We start from the raw sequence: 27346 nt of genomic DNA, 5'->3' as shown, positions 1-27346 counted from the left end.
CAGGGTTTTTAAACTTTTTGTATGTTTTGATATTGTAATTAAGTCATCATTTATTGAGGGCATGAACATAATTATACTGTGCATGTATACTAAAAATGTTGGAGGGATGACAATTTGACTATCACAATGTGTTCATAATAAAGTTTTTGTCTACAACTCAAGTATGGCTCAAAATAATTCAGTATGTTATACATACATACATTTTTTGGGCAATAACGTTCGATATCTGATTCTCTTACATCGAAATACAAGCCATTTTATTAAGGTACCAATTAACTAAACTTTTCATGATGAAACCAAGTTTTTTTTTTCAAAACCATTTTTAAAACCATATTAAGATTTTTGAATGCCGTTATGTAAAACTAACTATTTCCTAAGTCACAACTATATGAAAAGCACCAAAAACAATTTTTTGATCATTGTGTTAGATTTTTATATTCATACAGAAGTCATATACATTATACGATCATAGCATTATAGTACAAGGGACATTGGTTCTGTAAACAGTAGGCCTAAGAGACAATGCTATAAATAGCTTACACTATCTGAGACTCCCATTATTATGGCATCCATTTTGTTACCTATAGCATGTATACAAACTTCTTTCTTAACAAAAAGAATTTAGGTACTGAAAAAAATCATTTTAATTTTTTTTTCAATGTGAAATTCCTGAGGATCAAAGAAATTTCTATGGGACTTAATCTGAAAATACTAAGTATAATACTATTTTAAATGATTAATTTTTTGTAATCGGTTTTTGATGGAAGTAATCTTGAACGAAAAGCTTAGTGTAAATTCAAAAGAAAAATCTTCAACTTTCCAAAATATATTTTTAATACATGGTAGGTTCCTATGATGCCTTGCTTAATACGCATTGTTTATTGATAATTACCTTCAAATGTATACATATTTCCAAATTTTGGAGGTAATTTCATTGTGAAAAAAAAAATTATACTTGTGTATGAAAAGTGTATAAATATGCATACATGTACATATCAATAATGGATTCTTTTCCCAAGTAATCACATTAAAATTTACAAACTGTAATCACATTAAAATTTACAAACTATGTCAAAATTATAAACTTGATACCGATACAAAAATGTTGTTGGCTAAAAATATTGCACATGAATAAATCTTCTCATCATCATTTGACACTCTTTAATTAAGAAAAAAAATAATTAACAGCAACCAAACAAATTAATTTCATTAACAGAAATTCCTCTAGCCACAAGATTCTACACCAGGATTCTACATAAGGAAATCTGAACCGAGAGAGAGAGAGAAAAAAAATCAAATGTAAATGCAAATAACTGCGGCATACATGATCATAGTAGAATGTACAGAAATAATATTTCCTCTTCTTTTTTAATTTTAAATCATGAATATCTACATCCATACCATAAAGCACTTTTATACAAACGACAGGTCACTTGTATAAATGTCGGAAGTCCCATGAAAAAAAAATCTTCACAGATGGATTTTCATCACACTGGAATAATGGCTTTTAGTTTCACTCACGTCTTCTCATGCATTCTTCAACTCGCTTCCAATTTTATAACCTATAATTTTGTTCCAGTCTATTTTTGTTCTGGTGACAGGAAGTTGTCGTCGTAGAGCCTTGAAGGTCGTGTCGGACATCGTCATGTAATTCTCTCCAATGGCTTTCTGATAGTAGAAGGATACATGATAGAGGAAAATTTTGTTTATTTGCATTATAAATGAACAATTTTATCAAATAAATTCCTAAGTTGATGAGCATTTCTATGCACATAAACCTATTGACCAATCAACCTTTCAATGTAAAATATTGTGATTACCTGCATACTTAATTTAGTGGGTTCATATTTAAGCCCCTTTTATGCTGTTTCATGTTGACTGCTGACCAGACTATAAATCAGCACTACTGGAGGACTTAGCTTATAACTCAGTTGTGATTACAGTACATTGATTTTCAAAATAAAATAAGTTCATGTACTATGGTGTACAAGAAATTTTCCCATATCGCAGAGAAACAAATGTTATCAAATTAAAAGGTAAAAATAACGGGAGGGAATATCTATTTTCACCATGTCATCTACACAGAATCATTTAGAACTGGCTCAAGTCTGAAATACATGTACATAAATAAGTACTGTATACAGGGTTATTGTCGCCCTTTAACACATATACTGTAAACCGACTTATATTTGAGTGCAAGAAATTTTCTCAAAGTTCGCGAGAGTCTCGTCATCGCGAATATTTCTCACCGCAAACCGGTTCTTTAAGTCTATGTGTCTATTAACAAAAGAACCCAAATAGGCTTGATCACGAAAATTAATTGTCGCGAACTAGTTAACCTCCGGTAAATCGTGAAATAAAGTTGCCACGAATAAAAGTTGGTTTACAGTATTCAAATTTGCCCCTTTCTATATTCGCGTACAGAAAGATTTCCTTACAAGATTATGCTGTATTATTTGAATTCGCTCCATTTAAATTCAAGTGATATCAACGAGGGTAAAAGGGGCGAAAAATAAAATGAGGAGGGCGAAAATTTCCCAGTATACAGTACTCCACCCACCTGGTAGTCAGATTCAGCTTCAGAAACGATCTTGGCAAATTCTTTTGCTGTCTGTTCTTCAGCCTGAAAAATATATGTCATTTTTTTTATCCCTGCTCTGCATATTTCATAATTGTTATGAAAATTCTCAGCAACATACCTAGTACCAGTATTTTAAACTCAAAAAAAAGGGATTTCACTTTTTGACATTAGCAGAGAAGCATTTCTCTTTCAAGATAAAAGAGTCTCTTTAAAAAAAATCATCAAATTCTGTATTTAATTTATAAACAAAGTGGAGTTAATTTGTGTTTTACAATTAATTAAGACATTCACTCAGAGGTTAAGGTACATGCTTGACATTAGGATGTATCCAAGAAGCAAGGACAGCCTTGGACAGGAGTCAAAATTCATCAAATGATCAGGATAAATAACTAATTTTTTTTCTACAAAATTTGTTCAGCTTTATTGAAATACTTGATATTAATTACCCGGTACGTTGATCTCTAGCCATTTCAATTTTTAAGTCCATATCAAACTAAGACAAGAGATGTTTGTAATTGTAAAACACTTATGCGCCCCTTCCCCAAATTGGAATTTTTCCAAGTCCAAGGGACATAACTCTATCAAAAATGACACAATCGTACCCAAAACATAACTTGACCTAGATATTCATCTAATTAATCTGTATACCGAATTTCATTTCAACATGTGCAACCTCTGCAAAGAAAATGAATGGAAACTGCAAATAATAGGAATTTTTCTAAGGCCAAGAGGCATAACTCTATCAAAAATGACACAATCGTACTCAAATCAGAACTTGAACAAGATATTCAGCTGATAAATCTGTATATCAAATTTCATTTCAATATGTGCAATGGTTGTAAAGAAAATGAACAGAAACTAAATGGACCGACAGACCGACCAACAGACAGCAGCAAAGCAATATGCCCTCCATTCTTCGAAGGGGGGCATAAAAACCTTTACTCTTATATCTATTTACTATTAATTTCATGAAATGAAAAAATGAGAAAACACTTTGCTTTTGTATAATATACCCAAAAATGTTCTTCTGTTATTATATCTAATGTTCTAAAACAGCCAAGTGTAAGCCAGTTCATAGGAAACTGAAGCTGACCTAGAAAGTTGCATACTAACTACAATCGTGCTTTTTATCTCTAAAGGAATGTGTTATGAAAATTTTCATTTTCAAAAGCTGATTGAGAAAGAAGAAAACATTCCAATTTATTTACAATCAGTAAAGTTTGTGAAAGAAATTTCACATTCTGTAAGTTTTTCCTTTTACCATGCTAATACTAGCAATTTCAAAGACAAAAAAAAAAAAGCATAGCTGAAAAACCAAACTTACTTTTGTTGATTTTTTTTCATGTTTCTATTATGAGATTTGGTTTACAAGATTACACAAAAATAATGCATACAAAAATATATATTTCAAGAGAAAAATATTAATCAAAGTGAACTAAATAACAAAAAAAAAAAAAAAAAGAATTATTCTTTCAACATCAAAGATTGCGTTCCTGTGACTAAAAAGATATCTTACAATAAAGTTATTTTATCATAGTGAAGACTTGATATAATCTATGTTCTCAAATCCTAAGAATTTAAGTACTTTTTACAACAGAACTATAAGTTAATAATTCGAAACTGAGTTAAGGTTTTGCATTAAAATAGTTGCCTCTTGGAAGCTTGTGTCTACCTAAATATGGCTTCAAAAATCCATGATCATATATAGCCAAAGCCATGTGTTTAACAGCTACAAAAACTGTATATACCATGTATACATGTATATCAATTTTATGGGGAAAAATGAGAATGGGGGGGGGGGGGTTGGGGGGGTTGGAGAACAAAGAGAGAGAAGAAATGTCTTACCGAGATGTTCAAGGTCTGTTTAACTTCTTTAGATGTGACTAACTGTACATTTCCATCCTCATAGTAATGTACCTGTTCCAAAAAAGGGGAAAAAAATTCTTACACACTACTTGGCTTTCCAATATATAAAGTACAAAAATCCTGGATCCACTCCACTTGCCTGGCTTGTTTATTTACCTGAACTTTTATAACCCCTGTCAGTTCAGCCTTCCCACCCCCTGATTCTGGGAATGTAACGGACCATTGTGACCTCAATCTTCCATTCCTAGGGAAAAAAACACATAAATAAGAGAACTGTCAGATATCAGGAAATGAATGGAATATCATTTACCAATAACTTCCTGATTGTAAATGAAAAAAAGTAATAAAAACATACAGCAAGTATGGCAATTAATTTTATAATGTAACAAGAGGCCCAGGGGCCATATCGCTCACCTGAGCAATTGGCTAGGAAAAAACACAGATCAGATCAGAACTGAAAGTAAACTGGGTGGGGGGGTGGTGGCTTGAATTTTACAACCCCCCCCCCTAGGGGGTCATGATTTGAACAAACTTGAATCTACACTACCTGAGGATGATTCCCAATAAATATAACGAAGCCTGGCTTCGAAGTACTTGAAAAGAAGATTTTAAAAGGTTTCCCTATGATCCTATGTAAAACTTTCATCGGCCGTTTTGGCCCCACCCTACCCCCGGGGGTCATGATTTGAACAAACTTGAAGCTACACTACCTGAGGATGATTCCACATGCGTTTCATCTTTCCTGGCCCAGTGGTTCTTGATAAGAAGATTTTTAAAGATTTTTCCTATATATTCCTATGTAAAAACTAGATCAGCCATTTTGGCCCCACCCAACCCCCGGGGGTCATGATTTGAACAAACTTGAATCTACACTACCTGAGGATGATTACACATGCGTTTCATCTTTCCTGGCCCAGTGGTTCTTGATAAGAAGATTTTTAAAGATTTTCCCTATATATTCCTATGTAAAATTTTGATCGGCCATTTTGGCCCCACCCTACCCCCGGGGGTCATGATTTGAACAAACTTGAATCTACACTATCAAAATGTTGGCTAAATGATCACAAAGTTTGACTTCAGAACGAGCCCTGAGGATGATTCCACATGAGTTTCATCTTTCCTGACCCAAAGGTTCTTGAGAAGAAGATTTTTAAAGATTTTCCCTATATATTCCTATGTAAAACTTTGATCGGCCATTTTGGCCCCACCCTACCCCCGGGGGTCATGATTTGAACAAACTTGAATCTACACTACCTGAGGATGATTACACATGCGTTTCATTTTTCCTGGCCCAGTGGTTCTTGAGAAGAAGATTTTTAAAGATTTTCCCTATATATTCCTATGTAAAAATTTGATCAGCCATTTTGGCCCCACCTACCCCCGGGGGTCATGATTTGAACAAACTTGAATCTACACTATCTGAGGATGATTCAACATGAGTTTCATCTTTCCTGACCCAAAGGTTCTTGAGAAGAAGATTTTTAAAGATTTTCCCTATATATTCCTATGTAAAACTTTGATCGGCCATTTTGGCCCCACCCTACCCCCGGGGTCATGATTTGAACAAACTTGAATCTACACTACCTGAGGATGATTCCACATCAGTTTCATCTTTCCTGGCCCAGTGGTTCTTGAGAAGAAGATTTTTTAAAAATGTCATTAATTTTTCTCTAATTCATAATTATCTCCCCTTGGAAAAGGGCCTGGCCCTTCATTTGAACAAACTTGAATCCCCTTCACCCAAGGATACTTTGTACCAAGTTTGGTTGAAATTGGTCCAGTGGTTCTTGAGAAGAAGATGAAAATGTGAAAAGTTTACGACGACAACAACGACAACAACGACAACGACAGACAACGGACAAATTTTGATCAGAAAAGCTCACTTGAGCCTTCGGCTCAGGTGAGCTAAAAATGTTTTGCAAGTTTAGGATTGCTTAAACTCAATTGTACTTCTTTCCATTATAAAACTGTCAAAACATATTGTACAAATAATGTCAACTTAGAGGACCTTAAATCAATTTAAATGGGCAAAATATTTTTTTTGTTTCTTTCTTGGACTTTAATTTTTTTTTTTAATTTTTTTTTTTTTTGAACTTACAATGCCTTATTATCTAAAAGAAAAATTCTATAAAAACTCTGATGTACCACCTCAGTATAAACATCATTTCAGAACTCTATCACAAAGTTTGACTTCAGAACGAGCCCTCACCAGAAGTTTTTGGGTTGGTACTGATGACTCTCAATGCAGCCGATAATAGTGACATTCCCCCCTGAGCTGTTGCCATAGACGGTCACCACCCCCTGTTTATAGTGCTGGTCTCGGTACGAGGTGAGTGAGGACTCGACCGCTGACCGCCAGGGTTCGGCCGCAGGGTCAGCCTTAGCCGGCTGGACATCACTAGCCTCTTTTCGCAAGTGGTCATATCTACAATTATATATAAAAAAATTATCTACTAGTGATGCTTTGTGGCAATTACTGTAAACTTACTACATTTGGCGGTGTATTCTATTTATCAAATTCAGCAAAAAGCAGAATCCGCTAAACAAGTACATTGTTAAGTGTCTTGTGTATTATACATTTACATCTAGCACATTCAGAAAGCACTACATCAAATCGCTGCTAACTTTCTGAAAAATTATTTTTCCCAAAATATCGTACATGCTAAATATAATACAATTACAGTAATGCTGTGTTTTTGGGTGGAATACAAGTGGTGTTATTCCACAAGACAAAACATAGGTAATCAGAGATTACAGAGCTCACCTCAACGAATGTTGTCTTTAAGTAAGGCAAAGTCACACAATTAACCAACAAAAAGTGTACATTCCAAAAATGAAAATATTTAAGCAATTTTGATCTGATACTTTGAAATAGACCTACATAAAAAATTTAAACTAGTTCTTTTTCATGAAAACGTAATCAAAATCCAGCATCTGAAGCAAATTTGAGAGTTTTCATCTCTTGATGCAACATTTGTGCAAGTTTGGTTTATACAATGTTTTATAAGCCTTATAGTTTTTTGGTAATAGACCTGCACCCATAACTTTTACCTGGTCTATTATCTGAAAAATGTATGCCAAATTCAGCATCCGAAGTAAGTCCATTAGTGTGCATCTTAAGATGTATCATCCATGCAAGTTTGCTCATTATAAGGCTCATAGTTAATTGGAAATGAAACATGCATCAAAAACTAATATTTTCACTCATCCAAAAAAAGTAGGTCAGATTCAGCATCCGAAGCAAGCCTGGTAGTATGCATCCTTATATGTATCATCCATGCAAGTTTGGTCAACATAGGGCTTATAGTTACTTGGAAATGAAACCTGCACCAAAAACTTTAACCTGTTCACTCAACCAGAAAATGTAGGTCAGATTCAGCATCATCCGAAGCAAGCCCGGTAGTATGCATCCTTAGATGTATCATCCATGCCAGTTTGGTCAATATAGAGCTTATAGTTACTTGGAAATGAAACCTGCACCAAAAACTTTAACCTGTTCACTCAACCGCAAAATGTAGGTCAGAATCAGCATCCGAAGCAAGCCCGGTAGTAAGCATCCTTAGATGTATCATCCATGCAAGTTTGGTCAACATGGGGCTTATAGTTATTTGGAAATGAAACCTGCACCAAAAACTTTAACCTATTCACTCAACCGGAAAATGTAGGTCAGATTCAGCATCCAAAGCAAGCCCGGTAGTATACATCCTAAGATGTATCATCCATGCAAGTTTGGTCAACATAGGGCTTATAGTTACCCGGTACTTGGAAATGAAACCTACACCAAAAACTGCACCAAAAATGTTAACCTGCTCCAAAAACATTAACCTGCATGGTCATTCCTTTGCTGAAATTGCAGCATCTGAAACTTTGACTGGTACAATGAAACACACTAGAACCATCTTCCATGCATGTCTAATCAATATAGGACATATGAAGTACTTAAAAAAGAAAACTGCTCCAAAAAACTTAACGAGGCTGGGGGGTGGCAGCCATTTTCAGACTATTTCTATCTCCTTTAAAAGGAGAGCTCCATATAAAGATATAGAAAATGATCAAAATTTAAAACTAAAATTTATGATTTTTTTCTTTGTCAAATGAATGTTGACAGCTTAAGATACCATATCTAAAAAAAATAAGTTAAATCTGGTGGTTACTTTGTGGTTAAATTGTTGACCCCCCAGCCTCCTTAACCTTAACCTGGTACGCCGACACCGACGCCGAGGGTATTACATAAGCTCCCCCAACTTCGTTGAGGTGAGCTAAAAATTACTCAAGCAATTATTTAAGAATTTTAATCAACTCGAGATGTGATTCATCTCAATTTTTCCATGTAGTGTGTACACAGTTTATAATAGCTTCAATGGATGGGGAGGAAGAAGACCAAAGCATAATCATAACACTATTTTCATGAGTTTTGAATTTTACTTAAGTATTTGGAAGGGAAATTACAAAAAATTATAAAAATGTGACCCATTTTCAATCTACACTGCAGCTCTGCAAACCAGAAACATACCAGACATACTCTATCATGTCACATCACTTTGTATGTAATAACTTCCTAAATATATAATAACTTACTATGTATAGCATGTTATGTGTAATAATTTACTATGCATGGTCACTTACTTGAAAGACTGCTTGGTCCTGGGATCTAGAAATCTACTTCCCCCTAAATCTCCATGTTCTGTTATTAAAACCTGTTGAATGGGAAAAAAATCACCACAACAAAAATAAGTCAAGGTACCCCAAAAATAAATTCTTTCTGTTTTTGTAAATTAATAATAAGACAGAAAGAAAATAAATCAAATCCATTATATAACATATAGTAATATAATAAACCTTGTGGCAGGAATGACCCCCCCCCCCCCCCATCGCAACCCCCTTTCCAAGTTTCACAGCATGCATATATACACAACATGCATATGATCAGTTTGTTAAGAGAGAAAAGGGAGGCAACTACTTTTTTTTGATACGTCTTGAGTAAGAGAAGGGAATCTAATTACTTTTGAAATAAAGAATGAGTGTTAAATTTGTGGCCTTTTCTTAATTTACTTTTAAAAGTAAATTGTCACAGTTTCTCATTTCACAGACGGTGAATGTTTAATCAAGGAATACAATCTACAGATTTACTTCCTCTTAATACATTCTTCTTAGGCTTTGTGTCAAAACAGATAGTGGGCTTCCTTCTTCCTCATTCCAGAGGACATTCTCATCTGTAACAATTATTTATTTATCTACTCAGAAATTTAAAACAGTACATGTACTTACTAATTCTTCTGATCCATTGATTTTACATGGAGTGAACTGATCTTTGTTGTACTGGGCAAATGACCTGCAAATAGTCCAATAAACATAGTAAAAATTTGACCCACAGAAGAGTAATTCTATCAATATTTTTTATCCTAGTCTTCAAAAGCATAAATCATTGTGAAAACATAAATTCAAATTATCCTTTTCTCAAAATTTTACTTATGAAATTAACTTACTTTGTAAATTAAAAAGTATAATTGGTATTCTCCAAGCTTAAGTGGACAGAATTTTATTTAATTCATAGGTTTAAAGGAAGGGCAAAGATAACATACCCTGAGGCACCCTCCTTTAGTAAATCATCATCATTAAGCAGAATTCTTACATCTGCAGGGAAAAAAAAGTTTTCAAATTGTTAATTTAAACTAATAACGCAATTCCGTATCAGTCCATTATCTATCTCAAGGTCAACAAATTATATGTTTGGGCATGGCTATTAAAATATCTTTAAATTTCCACATAAACAGACAACATGACTGTCACAGCAACTTTTTCAAATGATTTTCATCAGTGAGCATAGAGAAAATTGAAGATCTTCAAACTTATTTCTACAAAACTCTATTTCAGTCTTCAATGTTAATTTAAGAAGTGAATCATTATAAAAACAAGAGGCCCATGGGCCACATCGCTCACCTGAAAAGCTTTGACCATTCTGTTCTTTACCAGATTTCCCCCTTGTAATACATTATGTATCCCCACCCTACCCCACTGATCATAATTAAGACATTTTGAAATCAACTACCCCAGGATCCTTCCATGTGCAAATAAGTTTCAGCTTTTCTGGCCCAGTGGTTCTTGAGAAGAAGATTTTCAAATATTTTTCCTATATATTTCTATGTAAAACTTTGATCCCCCCATTGTGGCTCCACCCTTCCCCTGGGGGTCATGATTTGAACAATTTAAAATCTACATTACCCAAGAATGCTTCCACATAAGTTTCAACTTTTCTGGCCCGGTGGTTCTTGAGAAGAAGATTTTCAAAGATTTTTCCAATATATTTCTATGTAAAACTTTGATTACCCATTGTGGCCCCACCCTTCCCCCGGGGGTCATGATTTAATTTAGAATCTACACTATACCAGGATGCTTCCACATAAGTTTCAGCTTTTCTGGCCCAGTGGTTCTTGAGAAGAAGATTTTCAAAGATTTTTCCTATATATTTCTATGTAAAACTTTGATCCCCCCATTGTGGCCCCGCCCTTCCCCCGGGGGTCATGATTTGAACAATTTAATATCTACACTACCCTAGGATGCTTTCACATTAGTTTCAGCTTTCCTGGCCCAGTAGTTCTTGAGAAGAAGATTTTCCAAGATTTTTCCTATATATTTCTACGTAAAAATTTGATTCCCCATTGTGGCCCCACCCTTCCCCCAGGGGTCATGATTTTTAAAATTTAGAATCTACACTATCCCAGGATGCTTTCACATAAGTTTCAGCTTTTCTGGCCCAGTGGTTCTTGAGAAGAAGATTTTCAAAGATTTTTCCTATATATTTCTATGTAAAACTTTGATTCCCCATTGTGGCCCCGCCCTTCCCCCGGGGGTCATGATTTGAACAATTTAATATCTAAACTACCCAAGGATGCTTCCACAAAAGTTTCAGCTTTCCTGGCCCAGTAGTTCTTGAGAAGAAGATTTTCAAGGATTTTTCCTATATATTTCTATGTAAAACTTTGATTCCCCATTGTGGCCCCGCCCTCCCCCCAGGGGTCATGATTTGAACAATTTAATATCTACACTACCCTAGGATGCTTTCACAAATTTTTTAGCTTTTCTGGCCCAGTAGTTCTTGAGAAGAAGATTTTCCAAGATTTTTCCTATATATTTCTATGTAAAACTTTGATTCCCCATTGTGGCCCCGCCCTTCCCCCGGGGGTCATGATTTGAACAATTTAATATCTACACTACCCTAGGATGCTTTCACATAAGTTTCAGCTTTTCTGGCCCAGTGGTTCTTGAGAAGAAGATTTTTTAATGACCCCACCCTATTTTTGTCTTTTCTTGATTATCTCCCCTTGCGAGGGGATATGTCCCTTCATTTTAACAATTTAAATTTCCCTTCACTCAAGGATGCTTTGTACCAAGTTTGGTCAAAATTGGCTTCGTGGTTCTTGAGAAGAAGTCGAAAATGTGAAAAGTTTACAGACGGACAGACGGACAGACAGACAGACAGACGGACGGACGACTGACAAAATGTGATCAGAAAAGCTCCCTTGAGCCTTCGGCTCAGGTGAGCTAAAAATTAAAGTTAAATTAAGGGGAAAGCCCTTTAATACTTACCATTAAAAACCTCATTAAATTCCCCTGGAGGTGCATGTCTAATAAAATCTGAGGCAATGGCCACCTACAAAATAATAAGAAAGTGAAGAAACTGTTTTCATAATACATTTACATCAAACAATATTTAAATTACATCTAAACCTTAGGTTTACATATAATTATGTAAGAGGAGACTGCTTACTAGAAATCTCTCTTTCACATTATTTCATTATTTACAAACTGAATGATTACTTTTTTTTGCAGGGGGGGGGGGGGGGGGGAATTTACGGTTAAAAATTCTACAACTACAAGTACTGGCTCCAACATTGCTATCTTCATCTTGGGTTCATTATTTTCTCATTTTGGAAAAATATGTAATCATGGTACATTGTAATAGTACAGGTACTTTTATCTCAAAATTAATAATAATACTCATATTTAAATGACTGATTTACAAAAAACATCAATTTGATCAAGTGCTTACCAATTAAGTTATTCTCATTTAAGTTATTATAAAAATCTCTCAATGCTCATCAACATATTCAGATGATCGAAACTCATTTCAAACATGTAACTATATATAATACAAGTTACATCAATATCAATGACTATGATATTATAATTCTATATCCAATAAATTATGAGGAAACTTTTAGTATACTAGTACATATTATGCTTATTGGGCCCCCTTCACTTATGACTATTTTTCAATTTAAAAATTTGTACTCTAAAACGAACACTTAACATTCTACAGAGTTAATACAAGGTAAAATTATATACACAAACTGACAACTACTTTCCAACAGGAAATCCTTTCCCATTGTAACTGATTTATTACACTTAAATAGGTAACCTGCACTGTGGGGAAAACCATTCACCATGTTCACAGATGTTATCAGATAAACACAGTATCTCATAATGTGAAACAAGGAAGGCCCTCAGATCGCTTCATTAAAGATTATAAAAATAATTTGTATTTCTCAGTTTTTTTCTTGCATTTCTTTATTTTTCTCTTTATTAATAATAAAAGATTAAATACAGATCTTTACAAGAACATATCTTTCCACACACAAAAAAAAATGACTTTAATAAATTTATACAAAACTTTTATATTTCAGTATATTTTCTTTTGTATTATCATGATATTAACAAAATAACTAGATTTGAAAAACCATGATTGTGTTGCTGGAAAATACTGCTTTAATTTGATCAAAGAAGGACCTTCACATTCTCAAAATGAGTCACCAAGTGTAAACTAAACAATTATAGTTCAATGTTCTCAATCAACTTTACAGACAACTGAAGATTACGGAGAAAATGATTGAACAGATGAATTGAGGTACATGTATTAGTCATAATCCTTCCTTACATATTTTACCAAAAAAAAAAACCAAACACCTCCCCTCCCCCCCCCCCCCAAAAAAAAAAAACACATACAAAAATCATGGAAAATTTGATTGATTTTTTTCTTGGAAAGAATTATCAAATAAAGACATAAATTCTTAACATGAACATTTTTTGTAACAAGTGGATAATTTTGATACAAAATGCAAGTTGTATTAGTCTATAGTTCTTTAAAAAAATATGAAACAAAAAAGCATCAATAAATTAAGGCTTGCTTAGGTAGGTAATATCAGAGTTGAAAAAAGCATTCAAACAACCTGATCAACCTAACATCTTTATTTTCTTTTGGCACTACAACTGTTTGTGAGTAACTTTTACAGTCTTCTATGCCTTTACAACTGTATCCTAACCTACGTCTCTCTCTGTTTTGTTAAATTCTCCCTATGTACTATGTACAATGGATGTTATTTGTTAGCTTTAATTGTAATAATTAAAAATAATTTTCTCTATCTCCCAATCTAAATCAGAATCATCTGCATCTAAATCTAGAATTGACATTCATGCTCTGATAAAAGTGACATACCAAGTATTGAACACTGTGTTACAAGAGCATGCACACATTATCTAGATGTTGAATCACGCAAAAATGTAACGGTTACTAGTATTTCCTTGTACCAAGTAAGTTTCATCACAAAACTATTATGACTGAGTTACACAAGAGCCCTTAGGTAGAAAGAGAAACTTTGACCCTGAAACCCATATACAGATTTGTAACAATACTAATTTGAGACACATTCAACATGATTGCAATTAAAGAGATGTTAGTTAGATTTCATCGTGACATAAAAAAGTTCAATAAAAAATCGAATTTTACATCAAAATGTAGGAAAGCTGACACATGCATGAATGCATTTGTAGTCTCATATCTATTCAAAACATGTCAATCCCCGTTTTATTCAATAATTCTTACAGAATAGTGCCCACAATAGCACAGGAAATTCCTTTGACTGTTCACATGAATGTAAACATAAACTCAACTTCTTTCATAAACTTGCTGTTCAAATTTTTTCCACTACATGTATTGCCTTCGGCACATTTTCCCCGATAAATACACTACGGTACCCCTGCTACACTACACATTAACCAGAAGTCTCTGTCGAGACTGTAGCTCTACTGGTTTATACTTAAAACAAAGGAAGAGAAAAGTAGCAGTTGGGACTTGAGACTTTAAATCAGCAATAAATAGAAAAATGATCCTTGCCACTCATCAAAATAAAAACCAATGCACAGAATTATGTATCTTAGTATAGTCTACTTGTGTGCAGAGTTATACTGAAATCAGACCAAAACTGCAGGAGGAGTAGCATTTTGAAAGAATTTCACAGAAATTTCTATAATTAGTAACCATGGCAACATTGTTCACTGAAATCAAAAACCGATGCACAGAATTATGTATCTTAGTGTAGTCTACTTGTTTGCCAATTTATATCAAAATCAGACCAAAACTGTAGGAGGAGTAGCATTTTTGAAAGAATTTCAATGAAATTTCTATTTTTAGTAACCACGGCAACACCGTTTATCGAAATCAAAAACCGATGCACAGAATTATGTATTTTAGTGTAGTCTACTTGTGTGCCAAGTTATACTGAAATCGGACCAAATCTGTAGGAGGAGTAGCATTTTGAAAGAATTTCAAAGAAATTTCTAATTTTAGTAACCACGGCAACACCGTTCATTGAAATCAAAAACCAGTGCACAGAATTATGTATTTTAGTGTAGTCTACTTGTGTGCCAAGTAATATTGAAATTGGACCAAAACTATAGGAGGAGTAGCATTTTGAAAGAATTTCAAAGAAATTTCTATTTTTAGTAACCACGGCAACACCGTTCATCGAAATCAAAACCTGATGCACAGAATTATGTATCTTAGTGTAGTCTACTTTTGTGCCAAGTTATATTGAAATCAGACCAAAACTGTAGGAGGAGTAGCATTTTGAAAGAATTTCACAGCAATTTCTATTTTTAGTAACCACGGCAACACCGTTCATCGAAATCAAAAACCGATGCAAAAAATTATGTATCTTAGTGTAGTCTACTTGTGTGCTAAGTTATATTGAAATCGGACCAAAACTGTAGGAGGAGTAGCATTTTGAAAAATCGTTTACAGACAGACAGACAGACAGACGGACGGACGACGGACGCATTACTATCGCATAAGCTCTTCTGGTCTCTGACCAGTAGAGCTAAAAACATAGAATTCATCATGAATTTGTTAACCACATCAGGGTTTTTAGATCAATAACTCATTAATATATTCACATATAAATCAATAATTCATGTTCCATAAATAATACTACTGAAAGTACTACAAAATTTTTTTTTTAAATCCATCATTATTACATACAGAGATTAGTTTGTCTCTTAATTTCTCTATAAATTCTTTCCCATTATTCTGGCAGTTTTCACCTTCACTCACAAGTTCCACATTGAGATCTGGGCTTGTACAACTATTCTTTATCATGTTTATAGTAGTCATTCATGGGCCATATGATAGTGAAAAATTAAGAAGCAATGGACATACCGTTCAGAAGACAAAATATTTAAAATGCAATATACTTAAATAAACTAGTAAACTTTTCAGCAGTTTCAGTGTTTACATGATGCTTGCTTTTGTTATACAACACATTATAAACTATAGATATTAAATTCTCCTATAAAGTTAATGAACTGCTTACACCAAGGCAACAATATTGTACTGGATTTTTAAAATCTGCTTTAAATTCGAACTTTGTCTGCATTATAATGACCCTTTGGGTGACGTTTTAGGGGATACAAAGTAATTTTTATGCATAATTTACCCCAAAATATATATGCATTAACGGAAACACATATCCTTGACCATGATGACAATTTGATGACACAGAAGAAATGCCATACATTGGCATTGGTCAAATTATCAATGTGTCTGTGTGTTACAGAATTATAGAACAGTTACAAAATTAAAGCATGGACAATAGAAACTACAAACAATCATTTTAAACCATGCAATCAGAGGCATCACTGCACCCAACTTTTATTTTAAATTTAGCTATTTCATTCAAACTTTTTGCAAAGATTTAATTTTTCTCAAATGTAAAAAAAAAAAAGCTTTAGACTAGTGCATTATAGTCTTCAACTTTGTTCCTCTAATCTCACTCTTCACAAAAATAATGACTCCTTCAAAGAGATACCACGTCAAGTTTTGAAGTTCTAGGACTGTATTACAATTTGAAATAATTTGTGTTGGACTGTCCATTTACTTCATGAATGCATGATATTATGTGAAGATCAAGTCTGGTCAACAAGATAAAAGATTGGCACTTCAATCTAAATTTTATGTACTGTACAGTTAGTATCTGATCTGACCCTTTTCCTATGACATATTTTGCCTAGGAGTTATTCCCCTTAGCCACCATATTGTAGGGCAGCATTCCCAGATTCATTCATTATTCAATTTTCTCTGCATTCACATGGGGGTGATTTTCTTAATCATTTTTCATGACATTATTCACTTTGATCTTCCTACCTGACTTTGAGCCATCAACAAACTTAGCGGCCACAATAAAACAGTTTATCGATCATAGTATGACATTTGTGTTCATTAAAGAAGCCATTATGAGATACAGAGCAACATTTAACAATTATGATAGGTCATATTGAAATCATACAAATTTAGTCTGATTCTTAGCAAGTTGCGTGGTCAACATCTACCGGTCATTTGGACTGACACAAAACCTAAAGTAATCAGTCTTTAGTTGTTTTTATCAATCTTACCGACAGGATTCAAAGATTTCAAGAACACTATTATAGCTCTACAATCTATCATTGCTCTGAATTTTGAGACCAAAATAAAAATATTACTATATTCTTATCTCCATCCTCCCTGATTTTTACCATGGCAGGATTTGTTTACTTACAAAAAATGGATGAAAATCTTTGAGTAAAGCTTGTTTCAACTGTGATATATTGATGATATTCCTGAACTTAATTTCTAAACATGTAAGTGATGTAACGTTGTAAAGAATAAGAAAATTATCTCTTTTCTGAGGAAATTCGGTAGTTACAATAATGAATTTTAGTTTAGCCTAATAAGGTAAAATCTATCTCGCTAGGTAAACATTCTTTATATTTCTTCCTCTTTCATATTCTCAAACTGACAGTGCCAGAAATGAATATACACAAACTATCAGAACAGCATTATTGACATTCAACACAAAAGCGGAAGTATCTTAGTATGCGGTCTTTCGTTTTTGGTACTTGCATCTATTAAACTAGATATTCCTCATAAATAAGCCTTGTCATTCGCTTGTTTTCACCTCAATCACTTACCTCATATTTTCTTGCTTACAACCGACCGAAAGACACTGAAATAGCGTGTAATTTACCTTTTGCTTATCCGAAATGGGTTCACCGAAGTCGGCCATTTTCGTCTGTCAGTCACGCCTTCGTTCATTGGATCATGGGTAAAATACGAAAACATCAATATAAATACACCGACTCACAAATAAGAATTAAAATATTTTATACATTGTATGACAAAATTTGAAATAAATAAATTAGAGAGGAATAAACTCATACAAATGTTCTCAATAAACTTCAAGTACGAAACTAAAGTAATGCTGATCCAGGAAGAGCTTCATTGACAACAAAGAGGCAAAAAATCATCAGGTGCCCTGATTTTTAAACAGTTTGAGTGATGGGCGACCGCCCGCTTCACTGTTCAATAAAGAACCCGTTTGTACTGACAGTTGAGGATCAGAAGAGCGTGTTTCACTCCGGATGCAAAGTGATAGAGGTCACTTTCCCGAATGTTTCAGTGCCAGAGGTACAGAAAAATGTCAACCGAATTTCCTCAGATAAATAGAAAAATTGTTATTTCTTTATTTAAATTATTTGGATTTACACCACTAGATTACTCAAGTTTACACTAAGATAAGGAACCTTATAATTTGAAATGATAAATATACATGGGGATGTGTTTTGCTACAATTAATGATTCATTTGAATGTTTTGTAAATGAACCAGAAAAGAAATAAGACACATTTATGATTGATAAAGTCCTATTTGCTTTTTAATACATGCATTTTATGTTTCTAGTCTTTATGCCAATCCATAGATCTAGAACATATGTAATAGAAGTTAATTTTGTTTTTTTATTTATTTGTTGATTTTATTTGTTTATTTAACTTGTTCACCTCATTCCTGATTAATTAGCAATCCACTGGGAAACAAATTTATTCCTGGAAAAATTTAAAATAAGTTTGCATCTTTAAACACAAACATCTGATTAATTTGTTCTAAAGTATAATCGTTTTTCACGAAACCTCTAATTATTTTTATTTTTAAATGTAATCACTGATTGTAAGTCTAATCTTGATGTTTTAGCATTTATTTCAGCACTGAAGTAACAAAATGTATAAATACTGAGTTTTATAGTGATAGAGCACATTAAATTACACAAATTCCCACTTTTATTACAGAAGCAGACTGTACCCATATCCCTCTGTGAAAGGGTAATTTAACTAACACACAGTAGCACAAACCATGCTTGTGTGTTTTTATATAACACCTGCATTTAACTGATCTTGTCTTGTGCTGTTACATGTAATAATAATATGATGTACATTAAATTAATATGTTCTCCCATTACAGTGCAATGATAGAGTACTCTCTCTGGATATTTAAAATTCTTCTTTAAATTAGTTTCTGATCTCTAATTTGCAAGAACAACTAGAGAGAAATTTGACTCTGTAGTCTAGCGCTGTATAACAGTCTTTTTTGTTACATGTGTATCTTTCCAATATTCCTTCAATGTTTATCAAGTTTTGCCATATTTATAAATGTGTATATTGAGTACAGTTGCCATTTATACCATAGGACTCCCAACCAGGGTAAAGAAAATCAATTGCAGAATAGTAAAATGATTCTGATCACATTGAAAAGTTTTAAGAAATTAGTGTTCTAGATCTGTGAAGGGAGAACAAATTCCATAGCGAATGTTTGCTTATTAGTTATAATGTTTTTCATCAAATATCAATCTTCATTTTTTTTTTCTGGATGACAAAATACACAATGCAATAAATAAATCTCTTGGTCATGTTGGTCTTTTGACTTTTAAAAAAATCATGAATTGCTGATGGCAAAACAGGTATCTAACTCACACAGATTATGGAATCCTTATTTAATACCACACTTAATAGACATAACTTCAAAACTTACAATGGTGCATTTTGTTGTTTGTACAAGTGATGTACTTAAAATACCTTGTATTTTAGTGGTATGATTTTAAGGTTTTCAGAGGTTGAATGGAAATATACATGTATAATCATTGTTTCATTTTTGTTGTTTTGATGTAATCTTGATTTATGAACGTCACAATAAGCATCACCTTTTAAGTAGTATGGTGTATGAATTTATCAAACGTGAGGAACAAAATGGTACTTTAAATTTGTATTTAATTGAGATTTTTATATACCATTCACATAATATTTAATTTTGACTTTATTGTAATCTTATTTTTCAAAAAGAACATGACGTATTGTCATATATACATGTAATGCATAATTTTTTGTTTACAAGTACAGTAAAGTTATCGTGTTTTTCATGATAAACAGGTTGGAGAGATATGCTTTAAGAATTACTACACAGCATATATTTCAATACGAGTTAAGTTTAAGGCAGCTCCAGACAATGGAACAGACTCAGGTACATTTTAACATTTGTTTTAAGATATTAATTTATTTCATCTAATTTACTTTTTTGAATATGTTGATCAATTCAAACTTTTGTAAAATAAGGAATTTTAAAAAACAATTGTGTAATAAATGATTTAGATGTGAACATGTTTTCAGTGATTGGAAAATTTATTGGTCAATATTCTTTCTTAATTTTTATTAGATTCATTAAATGAAATAAATAAATAAATAACTTGAAGACAAATCAGTAATTATATTATAGTCTTAATTTGTGAATTGTGAAAAATATTTGTAGCTGGTGACATAAAATGGAGGACATGTGTGCGTAAAATGAGATTAATGCCCAATCCACATAAAGAAAGTGGTTCGCAGGATTACTTTTCTATTTCAAAGAAACAAGTATGTATAACCAACAGGTTGCATAGAAATTAGTAAGATAAAACAAAATTCCAGAATTGACAATATATCAAACAGTTGAATTTAATAAAAAGGACTTGAAGTTATGCACAACATTTAAAATAAACAATTTTACTTTTGAATAATTTTTTTTTTAATTTACATGCACAATGTATTGCGACATTTAGGTCAAGCTTAAAAAAAATTTTGTTTGCAGTTGCCGACCTATATTTTTTTTTGTTAATAAACAATAAAGCTTTTCATAGGCCTAATAAACATAACTAAGCTCCACTTTTGTTATTAACAACTGATTGATAAAATCAGAAGTCAAACATTGAAAATGAAACACTTTCAATATCCTGAAAAATCAAAGAAAAAAAATAATAACACAAAATGGCTAAAAAAAGTTTGGGTCGGGTGCATTTTCAGTGGGTCGGTAGGCAACTGCAAACAAACAAATTTTTATTTTAGGCCTTACTGTGGATGTTGAATGATAAAATTTCCCTGTTCTATGTATAGGGTATAAGCAGACCTTTAATGATCCTTAGACATGGATGAAGCAATAACTTTGACCCTCATAATCATTCCAAATACATGCACATGTAAAGTGTATAAACTAATTTAAAAAACTACCCATTTTTAAAGTCATCACAGAAAAACAGACATGAAACCAACACAAAGAGACAAATTTGACTATTTAATTGATACGAAGTGAAATTTCATGGATTTTATTGTGACCATTAGGCAGGTTTGATGGTTTGAAGAGCTCATAAGACCACAACATTTATTCAAACTCTGATCCATATGTTTTGCTCAGCAAGGTATATTAATATCAACATGAAAAATGTCATCATGTTATATTCCTTCAGTTTTCCTTTGACATCTCCAACATATCAGCCATGCGAATAATTCTACAGCAGCCCTCTCCAGTGTGGAAAGAGTTCCGGATAGAGGATCTCAAACTCTACAGGTCATCAGAGGTAAAAGAAATAAAACTCTATCAGATTGGTTTAGAAGATCTCAGATTCTACAGGTCATCAGGGGTAAAATAAGTAAAACTCCTTCTGATTGGTGTAGAAAATCTCAGACTCAATAGGTCAACAGAGGTAAAAGAAGTAAAACTCTTTCTGATTGGAGTAGAAGATCTCAGACTTTTCAGGTCATCAGAGCTACATTTAAATTTTATGTAAGTACATTGTAAAACTCTTTCTGATTGATTTAATCTAGAACATCTTAGATTCAACAGGTCATCAGAGGTAACATAAGTAAAACTCATTCTGATTGGATCAGAATTTCTCAGACTCTACAGGTCATCAGAGGTAAAATCTGTATTACTAAATCTCTCTCTGATTGGTCAGACCAGAGTGCAGAGTCAGCATAATAAGGAGGTAAAGTGTAGATCCCCACTAAGAATGGCTGATAACAAGCAGCACCATCACTTGACAATTTGCAGAGCAACAGACACTTCCCTAGTCTAATTGAAATTACCTGATACTCTAATAGAAACTGTGCATGTTGTTTCAGATAGTTGTTAGTGGGGATATGTTAGTACCGCAGCCAGAGATTGGTCATTTCTGACCTCAGGCTAGCATATTACTAAAAGTTAATTTTGTCTGGCAATTTTTTCAGTTGTTTTAATGCTGGAATTGTATCATTGATGATTGTTTAGTTCAATCAAAATTCAATACACTGACAATTTACAAGGATAATATTTAAGAGAAAACTTTATATTATATAAAGTGAAAAAATTAATGGATTTCAAAATTCAATATATTGATCGTAAAAATAGTAAAGTATAACAATTAATTAATGTTCCTTTTATAAGCATAGATATTTAAAATATAGTTGACTGTATCCCTTTGTAGATGATGAGCAAACCCCCACCCCTGCCTGCATGGCTGACAGAAAGTTCAATCAACAGCACTAAGCACAAACTAGAGGTAAGGTTTTGCACTTCATAGTTGACTTAATATTTTATGAGTTCATTTTGTTTAGATTTTGATAATTGGCCTTGTTTTAGTTGATATTTATTTACTTTTAAAATTATGTATTTTAGAAATTATTTTAGATCAAAAAGTTATTTAAACCCTTGAATTTTAACTGCCTTCCTTTGCTTGATTTGATTAGCAGTACTAGTAGATTAATGACTGCAATATTTTCCCCCTTTATAACAATGAATTTATTTAATTAAAAGATTGTTAATTTTATAATTAGAATGGTATTTCATTTCCATTTGCTTAATGATTGTCTTGAAATAAATATTTAAATTTAAGGGTTACTTAGAATATAAAAGTGATAAACATGTGCACACAAATTTGAAGCATACATACAATGTTTTAAAACTTTTCAATACATACATTATAATCAGCAAGATAATTTTTTATATGTTAATTTCATCATGTTCAGATACAGAAAAATGGTATTAATTATGCTTTGTAATTAATAATTATAAGCTACCTGATATATCTATCGTCATTTAATTAATATTCTTGTTTGTAAGATATGTATGAAAGATGCAAATTAAACTTTAATGTCATTTAATAAAATGGATACATGACTAATGCTTCTGATATTCTGTTGTTACAGTTCAGTTGGTTGGGTCAATTTCTTTTCGCAGCTAGGTTTCTGAAAGAGCAAACTACAAATGTCATAATTTATAATTAAAAATCCTCTGAGGGATATAATGAAAAAAATGCAGATATAAAGAAAAAAAAAACTTTTATGTGCTTTTTAAATTTAGGGAGAAAGAATGGATGCGACTTATATTTTGAATCATGCTCCCAGTAGACCTAGTAATTCTGTAAGAAATGAAGGGTGGAGGATTATTTTATTCTGATTCTATATAGTTTATAATATGATTGTAACATTAAAGTGTGTCAAACTCACAGTTTCCATAACCCATTCAGAGTTTCATTTTTGAGAAAGGTACATAAGTATTTTAATTTAGTGATAGATGTAATTTTGCTTTCTGTGTTGTATATATAACAGTTGTCTAGTACAAAACGTTTTGATGCATATTACAAGTTGAAAATAATATAAAGAAAGATTAAACAGAGTTTGGGTTGAGCATTTTTTCCTATGAGGCATTTCTTTTACTTCAAAATTTACTAGTACACTGTATACTGTTTCAAACTATACAACAGTAAGAAATTGTATAGAATAGCAAGAAATTGAACATACTCAAATCTTAACCAATCAAGATCCTCCAAATAATCTGCATAAAACACGTACTTCACCAAAGAAGGAGATGAAGGTTCATAAATCTTATGGTCATCAAATTGTTTCCTTGGATAGAATAACAATATAACAAGAAAAGAGATAAAAAAAATACTTTTATAAATTGTCCATAAAACTTCTAGATAGTTAACTCCGAAAGCCTGCAGAAGTCTTGTTGGAAAAACTGAGAATTGGGAATATGATGAAAGCAAGGGTCTATCAATTCACTTGTATAGTTACTTCTCATCTTTTTTTTTTTCAGAAAAAATTACATAAATGTGATATATAAATATATTTCATTGTACAATTTCAGACACATGAAAATTACATTCCAGTGTCCATTTTTCTATCATCATTTTCATAACCATAAAGGATGTCTACTATCTTGTTGAGAGTTACTATTCATAATTGTCTTGACACTACTTTTTACTTTCATGTATATGAAAATTATCTTGAAGTTTTATACTAAGTTAAAGTGAATTCAATGATGCATCAATATTTTTGTTCATAACAAAACACATTCTTGATACAGTTACAAACAAAAGCCAAGGAGAAAGTAAGTAATTTTGAGAAAAGTCACCATTTTTTCTCTCACTTTTTTTATTATTTTTATAATAAATCTAGAGTGCTACTTACACAAACACTATATTTTCCATTTTCCATGGCGAAGAAAAGTTTTAAAATCGAATCCCCCTTTTCCAAACAATTCACTTTCTGAATACATTTGTCTGTATTAATTCCATGCATGCTTATTGTTTTTAAGTGCTTTGTTATTTTTGATATAAAAACATTATCATCAAAGTTCATTATAGTTTTTAAACATTCAATGACATTATTATTTCATGTCATAAAGAAAACTTTTTTAAACAGTACTGTGAATTAAATCACAAATTTCATGGGAAACTAATTTTCATTTTTGAAGTCTACAGAAAAGAAATTTATATTAACTATGAAACACAATTTTTCACATTCATGTATATTACTGCTTAAAAATTCTTTAAACATGAAATGAAATAATTCCATGAACCAATGAAAAGGATATGGAGATATATATTGATATATATTGTCCTTATATAAACAATGAAAAATTGACCTCATGAAATTATGTGATTATTACATTATTGAAAAAATCTTGGGAAACCTTTGAGAAAATTTTGAACAATTTTCAATTTCATATTTTTAAATTTCTCATTACATTGAATAAAAGAATTAATGTATACTAACAAAGTAATTTGTAAAAGATATATATAAAAAGAAAGAACAGAATTTCAAAGAAAAAAAGGAAAAGAAACAGAAGAAAGATTAACATCAGTATATTTATTGAGATGCATGCTTTGTTGTGACAGAAAATAATTTTGAAAACAATTACAGAATCTGTCTATAGATGTGTCACTGCAAACAATAATGTCCTTCTCTCTCCTCCAATCCCTCTCCTTTATGTTTGGACTATTAATTATTAAAAGTAATTTCAAATTAAGTGGAAGAAATTTTTGCACACAAGATTAACATGAATCAATATGATAATCATACAGTTTGAAAACCAAAAGGAAAAAAAATTTAGTACATTTTCCGTAAATTAAACATACTGTTTCAAATCTCCCGGAGTACAAAATATACATGTACCTGGCACAAGCATAATTTAACATAGCATCACACCTTATGCTACTCATAGAAAAATACAGGAAATATCTATAACCAGAAATATTGTAGATAAATGGGGCTTACATTAGGATGGACTCTTCTTTAAATGACTAAAGTAGTTTATTAAAAGGAGCTTTATGTAATGAACAATGCTTTCAGATATATTTTGATGATTCTGATAGCCAGGAGAATGAAGAAGTGGTAAGATGTAGATCTAGGAGGTAGACAGTTATATACATGTATTATATTACTGTAATTAGGGGAGAAATCTTTGATATAAGTGATGATGTTTCAAGTTTATTTGATGCTTTTTTAGGCCATGTAAAATTAATTCCTTGGTTCTCAGGCCTTTTTTCAAGAAATATGATGAGGGAGGGAGGCATTTTTTTTTTCACTTTTTAATGACCCCAAAACTGATTAGGCATTGTACAAAACCTAAGAAAATGATGAGGGAGGTGATTTGTTGTTTTTATTTTATTGATTTAGCAATAAAAAGGGTCAATGAGGCACCCTTAAAAGAGATGAGGGAGGGCCTGAGAACCAAGATAATATTTTTTTATAGCCTTATTTAAATTTTTTTGGATGTGTTTTATCAGAAGGAAAAATGTAATGATGTAATTATAAAGTTGAATTTCTTCTTTTTAGTACATGACAATCTGAAATTTGTCATTTTAATAATGTTATATAATTTAAATATAATGAGGAAAAAATGTGAAATGTAAAAAGTGAAAATTTCGTATATTTTTTTTTTTCATTTTATAAAAACAAGATAGGAAATTCAAAGTACTAAATGTCTGTGTGAAACAAAAAGTAATTTTTCTTCCTACTCTATATATAACAAAATAATCTCAATTAACCATAATTATATCAATTCTAAGGCATTATAATCATAAAGCATAATTTTTCTACCTTTGGAGGATAATGAAGAGAAAAAAATAATAAAATATGAATTTCTATGCATGTTTGAGAAAGAAAACCATTCTTCATATGCTGTGTTCTTTTTTGCAATCATACAATTTCATTGATCTAGGAAAGTTAAATATATATAAAATAGAAATTTTACGTACTCCTGCTTTCCAACTTTTTTCAAATTTTTCAATTTAAATTAAAATAGAATTTGTCTATTTCTTAATTCTGTTTTATAGACTGGGAATATATTAGACAGAAGTTCAAAAAGAAGAAATGTCTCCAATGTTTCTTTTATTATATACTCTAATTTTACCATTGAAATTTAAACTCATCTTTTTAGGGTATACCTAACCTGGAGTCGATATCCTCAGGTTTACAAGAGTTATGGGGATTATCAGAAGAAATGGCTGTTAACCAAACTAGTACAGATATAGGGAGATATGAGGTACATGTACATGTATTTATAAATAGCACTTCTTAAACGTACTTTATATTTTAGAGTAGGAATGACATTTGCCATATTTGAGGATACTTTGAAATAATTTTTTTAATGAATATTAATTGGATAGCCATAAATGTATTTACGATTGACACTATTAAGAAATATTTCAAAGTGTATTCGAGTACCATATGTAAGGAAAAAGTCTGAGCCAATGCTCAATAGTAATAAAACACCGAGAAGTTGTTTAGAAAACTCTGATGGACAGACAGACAGGCTGTAAGACTAAAATGACAGAGACACACAACATTAATACAGTACCCCCCTTTTCCCTTTCTTTTGGAGTGGGAGTATATTGACAAAAAAAATTGTATTGTGAAATGATGCTTTAATTGCTTACTTTGAAATCATTAATTTTCTTTTTTTTTCTAGGTTGATGGATGCTATGAAATCAACTTACTGGCTTATACATGAATCACCTTTAATTGGTCATGCATGAGGAGAACAATTCCCTTAATTGAGGAAAAACCCAAGTTTTGTTCTGTCTTACTTTACCTAAAGCAGAGCTTATACATAAACACTAATTCATTTTTGTGATATGTTTCATTTACTTTCATTGCATTGAGACAGAATTTTTATTCTAAATTTTTTTTA

The 27346-nt window shown here is 32.0% G+C and overlaps 2 protein-coding genes across 6 annotated transcripts; one reads left to right on the top strand and one right to left on the bottom strand.

The window, feature by feature from the left end:
• Nucleotides 1-419: 419 nt before the first annotated feature.
• On the bottom strand, nt 420-17888 carry LOC134251795 (F-actin-capping protein subunit alpha-1-like). Of its 2 annotated transcripts, XM_062734211.1 has the most exons (11): nt 17782-17888; nt 12035-12098; nt 10030-10081; nt 9716-9779; nt 9074-9144; nt 6657-6872; nt 4604-4691; nt 4427-4498; nt 3906-3929; nt 2561-2623; nt 420-1668 (listed from the first exon to the last, which is right to left on the bottom strand). In XM_062734211.1, the coding sequence occupies exons 1-11, from the start codon at nt 17818-17820 to the stop codon at nt 1528-1530; spliced, it is 894 nt and encodes a 297-aa protein (XP_062590195.1). In that variant the 5' UTR covers nt 17821-17888; the 3' UTR covers nt 420-1527. The 2 variants fall into 2 exon arrangements, with proteins under 2 accessions (XP_062590195.1, XP_062590196.1); XM_062734212.1 differs by lacking the exon at nt 3906-3929.
• A 117-nt stretch (nt 17889-18005) lies between these two features.
• LOC134251796 (nicolin-1-like) lies at nt 18006-27346 on the top strand. Of its 4 annotated transcripts, XM_062734213.1 has the most exons (10): nt 18006-18221; nt 18877-18909; nt 20011-20101; nt 20387-20490; nt 21357-21467; nt 22353-22427; nt 24236-24259; nt 25504-25545; nt 26594-26698; nt 27125-27346. In XM_062734213.1, exons 1-10 carry the CDS (start codon nt 18093-18095, stop codon nt 27164-27166), a joined length of 756 nt encoding a protein of 251 aa, XP_062590197.1. In that variant the 5' UTR covers nt 18006-18092; the 3' UTR covers nt 27167-27346. The 4 variants fall into 4 exon arrangements, with proteins under 4 accessions (XP_062590197.1, XP_062590199.1, XP_062590198.1 ...); XM_062734215.1 differs by lacking the exon at nt 25504-25545 and having other exon boundaries at nt 18007-18221; XM_062734214.1 differs by lacking the exon at nt 18877-18909 and having other exon boundaries at nt 18007-18221; nt 27125-27345.

Source organism: Saccostrea cucullata, unplaced genomic scaffold, assembly GCF_032062105.1.
Source record: "Saccostrea cucullata isolate Sc308-1 unplaced genomic scaffold, CSIRO_AGI_Scuc_v1 ctg118, whole genome shotgun sequence".
Classification (NCBI taxonomy): domain Eukaryota; kingdom Metazoa; phylum Mollusca; class Bivalvia; order Ostreida; family Ostreidae; genus Saccostrea; species Saccostrea cuccullata.
Note: the sequence above shows the minus strand (reverse complement) of the source record. Positions and strands in the feature narration are given on the sequence as shown.